This window comes from Vigna angularis, chromosome 7 (assembly GCF_016808095.1).
Source record: "Vigna angularis cultivar LongXiaoDou No.4 chromosome 7, ASM1680809v1, whole genome shotgun sequence".
Taxonomy (NCBI): Eukaryota; Viridiplantae; Streptophyta; class Magnoliopsida; order Fabales; family Fabaceae; genus Vigna; species Vigna angularis.
This window is the reverse complement of record NC_068976.1, coordinates 8,649,848-8,661,934: the sequence shown is the minus strand read 5'-3', so window position 1 is coordinate 8,661,934 and position 12,087 is coordinate 8,649,848. Positions and strand designations below refer to the sequence as shown.

Below are 12,087 nucleotides of genomic sequence, written 5' to 3'. Positions count from 1 at the left end.
TAGAGGTTTATCAATCACAATACACCCCTACAATCCTTGTTATTATCGCTATATTGCGCTTACTAGGCCATGCGCTGTCCGATATTCATGAGTGCTTTAGAGATCATGCCAAGATCTCATGTAAGCGGCCCCACTTGACACTTATATAAGTGATTTCATCAAGTCTATGTTGCAAATCATACACCTCCATAAGGGATATGAAGATCATTAAAAACTTTGTTTAATTACAAAGTTTAACCTCTCAATAATGTAGTCTCTAGCACTTTGACACACATCATAAGAATGGACATATTTGAATCAAATTAGTGTTATCAGAACTAACAAGTGACTTGTTTTTACCCATATGAACCTTATTCATGGGATCTCCAATCACAAAGGTTGAGTTACCATCACTTGTTTGTTAGTCAATAGCTTAAGTCTCATTCCCCTCGATGTTTCTAAGATCATATTTCTTTCCAAGGGTTTTGTCAGAGGATCTGCTAGATTCCATTCTGACTTCACATAGTCAATGCAAATAGTTTCACTCTTTAGCAGCTGCTTCACCAAATTGTGTCTCAATTGTATATGTCTATTCTTTCCATTGTAATTCTTGTTTTTAACTATAGCTATTGCCGATTGGAAATCACAGTGTATTGACACCGATGAAGTTGGTTTCATTCCTAGTGGCATGTTTGCTAAGAAGTTTTTCAACCACTCAACCTCATTACCAGTCATCTTAAGAGCGATAAACTCATATTCCATTGTTGATCTTGCAATAATTGTTTGTCTGGCTGATCTTCATGTAATCGCACAACCCCAAATGTGAATACATAATCATTAGTGGATTTTGTCTCATCTGAATCAAAGATCCAGTTAGCATCATTGTACCCTTCTAGTACAACGATAAATGCACTGTATTCAATGATATAATTCATTGAACCTCTTAAAAATCTCATAAGCCTAGCAAGTGCATTCGAATGTTCCTGATTTGGACATTAAGTGCACCTACTTAGTCTACCTATTGCATAAGCTATATCAGGTCTAGAAAAGCTCATCAAGTGTAGTAAGCTTCAAATTATCTGGGCATACTGAGGTTGAGATAATGATTCTCTTCTATTTTTCATTAATTTAGAGTTAGCATCATAAGGGGTACTTACGGGTTTGAAATCATAATACCCAAACTTCTTAAGAAGTTTCTCAATGTATTGTTCTTGGGATAGTAATGTACTATCTCCCTTCACTATGATTCTAACACCTAAATTATATTGGCTTCACCAATGTCTTTCATTTCAAAGTTTGATCCTAGAAACAATTTAGTTCCACCAACAATCTCATTGTATGTGCCAAAAACTAATATGTCATCCACATACAAACATATAATGACACAATCACCATTTTCAAATTTAGAGTATACACATTTATCAACATCATTACACGAAAAACCATCACATAGCAATACATTTAAAACCTTTTGCTACTAACCTTGCCTTATACTTTTCTATCGATCCATCAGGATGACACTTTTTTCTTAAAGATCCACTTACAACCAATGAGTTTTGTTCCTTTAGGTAAATCTACTAAGGACCAAGTATTATTTTTCTGAATTTATTCAATTTCAATCTTAATGGATTTATCCCACTATATTGCATCAGGAACACTAATGGCTTCTATAAAGCTACTTGGATCATTATCAACTAGATAGGTATAGAAATCATTATTATTAATAATTCCTTCATCCGTCTTTTACTTCTTCTTAATTCCTCACACAATGCATTATTATTATTATTATCTACAAGTTGAAACGTCTCACTAATCTTTAAAGGAAAAACATATTAAAAAAACTCAACATTTTTCGTCTCCATTATAGAATTACTTTCAAGTATATCACTATTAGTGTTAAATGAGAGATTCCCACGTGGTAGTCCCTATTCTCACCCTACTGTCTCCTCCACAGTTTGACCCACAACTAAACTCCTTGAAGATGCTTACTCCAACGACAACTCATGGTGACATCAATCTCTATTAAAATAAGAACAAACTATTATTTCAATCCCAAAATTTAAGCAAATTTGAATCTAACATTTTAGGGTTCAATAACTACTTTATTTGTGAGAATGTAATAACATATGAAGCAACAACAGTGGGCGATGCGAGAATGCAAGACATGACAATGGAGTTAGCAAGAACGAAAGTTGAGAAAGGAAACTTCACTATGCTTGAGAGATAATGCAAAGAGGAGAAGTGAAATGCTTGAGAGAAAACACGAGTAAATTTCAAACATGCTGTGAAGGGTATCAAATTAGTAGACATTGTAAACATATATTATGATGAGTCACGCAATAACCGATGTAATAATTGTTTTCTCTAATTATAATCGTGTCACCGTGTTCACTTATTATGACAACTCACCTACACTAGTCATAATAAGTTTAACCTTTATTAAAAAAATGTTATCGGTTAACTTATTATGATAATACACCTGTTATAACAAGTTTAAGTTTTTATTACAAAATAGTCACCAGTCAACTTCTTATGCACACTACACTAATAACAACTATTTTTTTTTACCTATTTTGTGTGTTTGTTTTTTACTAATAAAATATATTGTTTCATAACTTTTATCTTGTTTTATCCTCAAGTTTAATATGTTTTGTATTTTCTTCTATTTTAGTTAGCTTATGCTTGTTTTTCTTCTGATAAATATTTTAATTGTGTTAAATAAGTGAATAGGAAGCATTTGTGGTAGAGAAAAATGATAGTAACCCTCCAAGCTAGGTTGGACCAAGGCTAGAAGAGAGGTTAGCGTTTGGTCCCTTGGGTGAAGTTAGTGCGGAATATGGTGGGCAAAGGGATCAAGTTGCGGAAGCTATGGGTGGAAAATGAAGAAGGCTCACGACCTTATGTAATGATATGATGGTGGTGTGATGTTTGATGGCTCAAAGAGAGGTTAGGCCAACTATAAGAGGAAGATGACTAGAGGGGCCTCATGGATTGCTCTTGTCTTGATCTAAGATGAATAATATGAAAAAAAAAATAGAGAACATAACATTACTCAAAAATAAAGATGATTACATGAGAGGAGACACCTATATTTATAGGCTAAGGGTGTCTCCCAAAAACCGTAAAAATCAAAACTTTGTGTGCTTACCAAAGTGGCTCTCAATGGAGTGGACAAGTGTCCATAAATTCTCTCCAATGAGGGAAGGGCATGTGGCCACTAACTTTTAGAAATTCTCTCCATTCCTAGAGTGTCATGTGACCACTACTAAAGTTAAATCCTCTCAAATGAAAACATGACACATGACACATACTTTTCACATGATTTGGATGATTAGCTTAAAAAAAACCTACACTAATTATGTTTTAATACAAGCCTAAGAAACTTATACTACTTGGCTGAAATACATGGCTTAAATAAATCCTACTCTAGGGAGCTCCATGATGACCCAAGATAGCCCAAGAGAGAGAGAGTCTAGGCCTATTTTGCATATAGGACTTCAACTCTTCTTGTAAGTGTTTGATCATGGCTAGAAGATATGCCTCAAAAAATAAGCCAGAAAATAAGACTTTGACATCACCTTTCACAGATGACTCTAACCCTTCTTAAATATGATTGGTCCAACTTCCTTTGATTGGTCCCTTGACTAAGAGTTTGTCATCATTCTCATGCTCGTATCTCCTCCATCCATAATGATTTTTTTTTTATTTGCACATATCTCCTTTATCAGATTTTTACCTTTTATTCTTCATCCACATTCTTTTCCTTAGTTCATAATTATCCTTTTCATTTTATTCATTTATATTAATCTCCTTTATTCATTATAATTATTTATTTACATTTTTATTTATAATATTATTTAAATAGTGAAGTATTGTACATGTTTTTTAAAGTTATTGTTATTAGAGTCGGAGAAACCAACACATATTAAACAATTTCTTTAATTAAAATCTAATTTAAAAATTAATAATAAATCCACGCTAACGAATTAATATATATGATTTTAATGTTACATACACATACATTACAAATGGACACTAATATTTATTTAGCATATCTTTACTTTTTAGCATCGAATTTGATGGACAATAAATAGTAATTTTCTTGTTGTGTTATTTCCTTTATTGATGAAAAGTCTAATCCTATAATGTATATATACAAAAGTATAATAGTAATAATATTAATATTAATAATATTGTGAAGATCTATTTAAATTAGGAAAACGATAATAAAGAGGTAAGTAACTCGTTCAAATTTGTATTTTAAATTTACCCTTATTTATTAAATTCTTCGCCTTTATTATCGTTTCCTAATAAAGGGGTAAATAAAGAGGTAACATGTTATTTATGCTATCACATCATCTTTCACATCAACATTATTTGTTTACTTTGATTACAGATCTAGAAAAGAAAATTTTGATTTATTTATTTGATTGATGCTTTATGTGGTATATTTATAACATATATTATTAATTAAACTGAACTTTAAATTTCCTATACAAGTATATAGTTAAATAACATATTTCCTATATAAAGTTCATATAATTAATGTAAAATATATTTATTGATTAAAATAAATGAAGACTCGTGTACATTTATTCATTGAATATATAAAAGATCATTAAAGGCAAGTATTAATTATAAAAAAAGGTTAAATGGTTGGAAATTGTGACATCCCAAAATATAGTAACCACATCATATAATTCAGGAGTCAACATTCCCAATAAAGAGAACAGTTAGAGTATGACTTGCAATTAAATACGAAATTACAGTCATCCAAAAGATAGAGGGAATTAAAACGAAAAGCAAACTTAATTACAAGTTCACAATTCTCCAAACCACAGATCATGCTAAAAAAAAAAGAAGGCTAGAAGTCTTTCAAACTAAAGAGCTATTTAACATAATAGCTAGTAGAAATCCTAAGCACTAGGAGCTGGGTCTTCCTCAACCTCCAACGCTTGCTCCAAAGGTACATCATCACCTACTGCTCACATCCAAAGGATTGGATGATCATCGCAAGAGGGAAAGCAAACACATGCAACACACACAAATGCAAGGGTGAGCTAAGTCTCAAACAATCATACAATTCATTTTCAATCAATCTAGCATTTACCAGAATATCCATACACATATAAACACCTTAGTCATCATAAACATAAGCATTTATTTCATAAAACTCATCAAGACAAGCATCCTAGCATGTTAAGACTCTAGACACGTCCGGACATAGAAATTATGTAGAGCTGGGGCGGGTTGTGCACTTGTGATGGCCTCTACTGCTTTGCAAAGCCATTGCCGAGGGGTTCCACCCGACCATACACAAGGCTAATCCGTTACCGCAGAATAGACCTCCAGTGATAGCGTCTACCCTAGGACCTCCCACTACTCCCACCACACGCGTCAATCCTCTCTAAGTGAGAATGAAAGACCGTTGGAGTGTTAGGGATAACCCCCATATGGAAGCCTCTTACATTCATTCAATACACTAACTGATCCCACCGAGAGATCTAAATTTCCGATTAAATCCGACCATCTTAAATGTCATGATATTCCTTTTGGATCGACAATGTACATCATAAACCACTTATAACCACACACTTTCAACCAATTTGGATCACATGAAAATGCATTCATAAATTGTAACTGAAATATTTAAATAACATAGCTTACTGGATGAGAGGAAATAAAACAGAAAACACCACCACTTAAATGGACGAACCCTGTTTGGACGGACGCCAAAAGCACTTGGACGAACCCTATTTGGACGAACGTCAAAAGCACTTGGACGAACCCTATTTGGACGAACGTCAAAAGCACTTGGACGAACCCTATTTGGACGAACGTCAAAAGCACTTGGACGAACCCTATTTGGACGAACACTGTGGGATCAAACACTAGGTCGAACGCCTCCAATATGAACGCTCGCTACTACTTAAGGACGCTCGCTACTACTTATGGACGCTCGCTACTAATTCAACCCCTGACCGAACGCTAATTAAACCTTCAACTGACCGAACGCTACTCAGCACATGGCATGACCGAGCGTTCAACTACGACATGGACGAACGCTCAGTTTGCACATTCTGCAGAATTTAATTCTGCAGAATTCTGCAGACTGTATCAGAATCTCCCTTGACCATTTCTAACCACTTTTCTCAACTTCTTAGACTCTTAATTCTCGTTTAGACTTAATTACACTTATCCAAATGATTCTAAACATTTCTACTACCATTTTTAAGTGATTAAAGTTCACTTTCAGCCCAAAACACTAACTTCAACAACTTAGGGACCCAAATTTGATTCTTACCACTTTGCACCTATCTTGACCAAATGAGTGACTCAAACAAGTCACAATACAGTGGGTGAAACTGTCCCCACAGTCCAAAAACATGACAAACCTCATTTGCTCAAAATCACTACCTCACTTCCTCTAAAATGACCAAAAAGTGACCCTAAGACACTTGATTTTCCTTCCTATCAACACCACAGCAAATTTTCCACACCAAAGCAGTTCCAACATACATAATTCATCACTCAAAATCATCCCAAACAGTTCATATCCATCAATCACCAAATTCACATAACACTCACACTTCCATACATGCATTTCAAGTTAGCAAAAATCAAAATTATGCTTCCAACAACATACCAATTTGAAAATCATCATGCATTCACGTCATACAACTAAATCGAAAAAGAAGAACTAGCTCCCCTTACCTCTAGTGTAGACAACCCAGCTCAAGTAGGAACCCTAGACCACTTGCTTGCACTTTCAAAATGTTAGAATCACCTATAAATCATCAATCGATGATAGAAAACGAATCTTAGCACCAAATAGAAGCTAGATTATGGAAGAAAACGAAATGGGTTGCATGCAACAAGTTCAATCACATGCTTACAACCCTAAGGCACATGAGAAAGGGGTTTTTCTTACCGGTTCAGATTAGAGAAAATTGATCGACTAAGAGCAATACCCGCTACTTTGTGATCGTTGGGGCAACACCTAATCGAGAATTTAATGGTTCAGTGTGAAGAATGGAAAGGGAGAAGACATAGGAGGAGGAGAGAGCTTGCAGGAAGAGGAATGGTTTCTCAGACAAGAGGAATGAGTTAAAAACCAATGTTTCCAAACTAATGAAATTTTATTTTAAAGTACTCAACCTCTCATCCTTTGCCACTTGTCATCCCCTTTTTGCTGACTCAAATCCAAGTCCTTACAGAAATAAACTACCAATTTACTACTTGAAAATAATTTGTTAAATTGATTCTTCAAATTAATAAAATGGTCTCCAAAACTTACATCATTAATTCAATCAGTCATTGATATTATAATAAAAATTAAAGTCATCCTTGATAAAGATAAAAATACAATATTATTCTTAAAATTATAAATTTTTGCATCAACTAGTCATTTAAATTGTAATAATAAAATAAATTTGACCCAAATGATAAATTTATGAATCAATTAGTCATTTTGTATTTTCACTTAGTTTTCACAGCGAAGTGTGGTAATTATTTATTTATTTTATTCAATTTGACGTTGTTGATTAATAAATCTTTTTTTTGTGTTTCTTTTTTATTTTTCTTATTTCTCTTCTTATATTATAATTGTTTTTGTTTATTTCTTTCTCAATTGTTATCGTTATAAGAATTATTTAAAAAAATCATATTTTTTATATAAATTGTGATCTTAAACTGATATGAAAAATAACATTTTCTATATAATTTTAGAATTGGTATAAAAAATTGAAACTTTTTATATCGATTTAAAAATCATATAAATTTTTTTATAAACCAATATAAAAGAATTTTCCTACTTTTAAGGTCCATGCCATTATTTTATTTATTAAAGGATCAATTAGATTCTCAATATGATTGTAACTAAATTGAAGGACATGCAATTGAAATATTGTTTTATCATTTTAAAATTTTTAAGGACTAATTTGATAAATTATCCATGAAAACGTTAAAAGAGACACGTTTTTTAAAATTTTTATACGTTAGAAATATTTGAAATTTTCAAATAATATATTCCTAGTTTATCCATTGGGTAGTGTATTTTTTTTAGTAATGAATTTTTTCCTAATGTGGAAAGTAAGACTAATTAATATCCACAACATATTCTATCTTTAATGTATGAACATATAGAGTGTCTAAGTATACATCAATTTATTTTTTTTCAGTATGTAGTGGTGTAACAACTATTTACATTACCAAATTTACAACTAAAATTAAATTAGTGAATATCTTGAATAGGTATGCAATTTAATCATTAATTGAATTTAATGAATATTATTTTAAATTAAGTAATCAAATTAATTGTCGGTTCCTAGACACACTTTTTTCCTTCTAGTTTAACTCAAGAGAACATAACAAGAAAATAAAACTATTTTTATGTTTGATTTAGTTTCCCAAAAACTTAAACAATGTATTATTATATTCTCTCAAAGGTAAAATATGTTTTTCTTTCCTAAATTATTATAAAATAATGTGTTTCATCTATACACTTTATAAAAATTTTGTAAACTCGGTTTCTTACATGAAAAACACTCACATGCCGTTTAATGGAAAAGGTGTTTATATAATTTTTATAAAATTCAGAATCTAAATAATTTATAATTTATTTTAGAAACATATTTTTTTATAATAGTTTGAAGAAGAAAAAATATTTAACTCAATATAAAAATTTCCTATTAGACAATAAAGTTATTACAGTTGTTATGGCAATTGTAATTTCATAAGAATTTGAATAATAACTAAACATGTTCTACAAATATTTTTGCAAGTAATCTTATTTTAACATAATAATTAATATCCTTTCTATTTTCCCTCTTTTATTTTTGTTCATATTTATGAAGAAATGAATAAAAGCAAGAGGATAAGTCTGTTTTCCCAGAAATAGTAAAAGAAAAACACAGAAAAATTGAATATTTTGTTTTTATGAGGTAAGAAGTTAAGTATTAAATAGTGAGCAACAACCCTAAAAAAACGTGACCATCTTTGTGCCCTTTTTCTTCACTCTGAACTTTAGGGCTTCTCTCTGCAGTTCCTGATTTTCAAGAATTGAATCCATGGCCATGGACAATTCTCCTTCAGCTGCTCAGAACATGCCCAATTATCGTGTTAATCACTGGAGGAAAGATGAGGATCAAAAGCTAACCCAACTTGTTCAAGAACATGGTCCCCAAGACTGGAATGCAATTGCTCAACATATACAAGGACGAACTGGTAAATCTATCAATTAATTAATTAGAGTTGTAATTAAGATCGTTAATTACATATATGTCCCCTTAAAAATATAATTGGATTAGGTTATTGGAATATATATGCAGTTCATATGTCCCTTTTTTTTTTAGCATTGCTGCATGTCTAGAACTAAAAATTGAGTACCCCATCACGTTATTTGTTACGAAAATCTAGTGGAATAAAAATTAGAATATAATTTAGCTTTCGACGGAGAAAAAAATGAGGTTTTTCTGAAAATAAAATGATAAATCTTAACTGAACAATTATACAAGAGTGATAAAGATTGGTTTGTGGATCATATGGTTGGAATCATGTTCTTATCTTTCGTGTTCTTACCAGGTTTTCAATATTTTAATTGGTTGAATAAAATGATTAAATTTTAATGAATTAATTAATGAATTAATTAATCATATTTGATATTTCTTTTGTCACATACCAGCAGATAAACTTGGAGAGAAAATTATAAACAGAAATTAAATATTGTATAAAATTCTTCTGACGCAGATACGGGTATCACTCTATTATAGTATATATTTATAGTTTAGTAAATATTGTAATGTATTTTGAAAAGTGGTTTTGATTATTGTTCAGGGAAAAGTTGCAGATTAAGGTGGCGCAATCATCTTGATCCTGGTGTTAACAGAAACTCTTTCACGAAAGAAGAAGAAGAGAGGCTAATTGCAGCTCGAGAGGTTTATGGAGCAAAATGGGCAACCATAGCCAAACTGTTCGAGGGGAGAACCGACAATGCCTTGAAAAACCATTGGCACGTTTTGATCGCACGAAAGCGAAAGGAAGGCAACAATGGAAGTTTGCAAGAGCTGATGAACGGTTCAAGTTCTTCCTCTTCTCATGATGACGCATTGTTTGACATGATGAACTTCAACGCTACACAAAGGGCACTTGCACCGGTGTGTCCCAGTGATTCGTTGAGCCCTATGAACTTTGGATCAGTGCCATCCTTCTCAGACTCTTTTCCTGGGAAGGAAGAGAGTGATCCTTTTGGGCTGTTGAATCCTGCTGCTACTTCTGGCGGAATGATGAAAAAGGGCTTGTTTCATAGCTCATCATCGGCATTCACTAAATTTAAGGGTTCTTCTTCCTCGGACAGAAAGGAACCACATGACGCTGGATTCAAGGATGTTACTTTCTATGATTTTCTTGGTGTCGGTGCTGATGATGAGTGAAAGTGTTTTTAATATTAAACTTTACTATGTTACTGGACTCTCTTTTTTCTGTCTCCTTTTCAAAACCTTGCGCTAACTAAACTTTTAAGTAGTGATTACAGTTACGCAGATTGTAATCACAATATGATTATTGAATTGAGACTTCTAAAATTATGATATACTGTGATCAAACCTGGATGTGATGCACTATATGTAGGGTTTCAAGGTAGTGAAATATACATCTTTTTATTGAAATTTCAGAATTTTTAATAAAAAGATGTATAAGATGCTTCCATTTATAAAATCATACATATATATATATATATATAATAGGATTGTCAATAATATATGAGTGAATACGTGATAATGTTACTAGTTAATTTTCATCTTGTTGGTATGTATTGTTAACTACAATTATATGTGAGTTTAACCATATAAATTATTGACACAATTTTTTACCAAAAACCTTAAAGTAATGGTTCTTTTATCTTTTTATAGTGTTCTACTTTCTTATTTCTATTTAATGTGGGACTTAGACTTAAACTTGGATTCCCAACAATCTCTTCTCAAGAGTAAGCCCCTTTTACATAGGTACATTTTTTCTCCAGCCGAAACATTCCCAACCAACTACAACCACAAGTAGCCTTTTCCAACTGTCGTTCTTGAATACTTTTTGCCAAGAAGACTTTCAGTATATAATGTTCTACTTTCTTATTTTTATCCAATGTAAAACTTAGACTTACATTTGGATTCCCAACATATATCCACTAGGAGAGAAAATTTCTATTGGGTATTAACTAGTTAAGCAATTGCAACATTGCTTTTTTTTAAGTGAATTTTGTTGAAACATTTTTAGAGGAATAAAATAGGAAGATGTATTATATGTATTGCATAAGTTGTTCATACAGAATATTTGATAACACTTTTAATATAAAATTTTAAATTTTAATATGTATATGTCTTGTTTGTTTTATGTTACTTAACTTTTTCGTTTCTTTAATTTGTAGTTAGATTGCTAACAAATATTTGAGAACTATTCTGGTTTATTTGGTGAATGTGTGATATTAAATTATTGAAGGAATAGTGAAAATGAAAAGTTAATGTAAGAAAACGTGTGAGAGCATATTAAATTTGTTATCTTTATATGCTATCAAATATACTTTTATGAGATTTGTTAACATATGTTTACTTATTTTTTTAGTTGAAATAGATTGACAACCATACCTTAAATTATCTTAAGTTACATACTTCAACTAATAGATGTATCTTAACAAATGGTTTGATGTTTAATTATATCCGTTTCCTTTTCTGAAGAAATATATTCAGAAGTTATAAATACAATTTTCTTATAATGCATCGTTAAGGATAACTTACGACTATTCTAATTTAAAAGTAGTGCATGTATGTGAATAAATCCAATTTTTAAAGGTAAAATAAGTTTGATTCATTTCTTTTTATATTAATTTTTTTTTATAAAAATATTTGTTTATCTCTTTTATATCTTTTCATATTTATTTTTAAATTGAATTGGAATATTTTTAAGGAAATTACCAATAATTAAACAAATCTAAGATATAAGCTATTTACTGAAGATATTATTTGTCATATAATTTATATATTTAAAACTTTTCATTTATTTTAATTTTCGATATATATAAAATAAACATTACTAGGGTTATTTCACGTATTAAATTATATA

At 31.2% G+C, this 12,087-nt stretch overlaps 1 protein-coding gene and 1 long non-coding RNA gene across 2 annotated transcripts; one reads left to right on the top strand and one right to left on the bottom strand.

Moving 5' to 3' along the window:
- Positions 1-4,888: 4,888 nt before the first annotated feature.
- Positions 4,889-6,973, bottom strand: LOC108333806 (uncharacterized). Its single transcript, XR_008244616.1, has 3 exons — positions 6,911-6,973; positions 6,694-6,766; positions 4,889-4,960 (listed from the first exon to the last, which is right to left on the bottom strand). It is a non-coding gene; the product is annotated as an uncharacterized LOC108333806 (long non-coding RNA).
- A 2,047-nt stretch (positions 6,974-9,020) lies between these two features.
- LOC108336946 (transcription factor MYB54) lies at positions 9,021-10,409 on the top strand. Its single transcript, XM_017573388.1, has 2 exons — positions 9,021-9,204; positions 9,814-10,409. The coding sequence occupies exons 1-2, from the start codon at positions 9,048-9,050 to the stop codon at positions 10,407-10,409; spliced, it is 753 nt and encodes a 250-aa protein (XP_017428877.1). The 5' UTR covers positions 9,021-9,047.
- The last annotated feature ends 1,678 nt before the right edge of the window (positions 10,410-12,087 follow it).

Coding starts and splice junctions, on each gene's coding strand:
- LOC108336946 (XM_017573388.1), top strand. CDS start 9,048: ATGGCCATGGACAATTCTCCTTCAGCTGCTCAGAACATGCCCAATTAT. Junction 9,205..9,813: donor ACATATACAAGGACGAACTG/GTAAATCTATCA, acceptor ATTATTGTTCAG/GGAAAAGTTGCAGATTAAGG.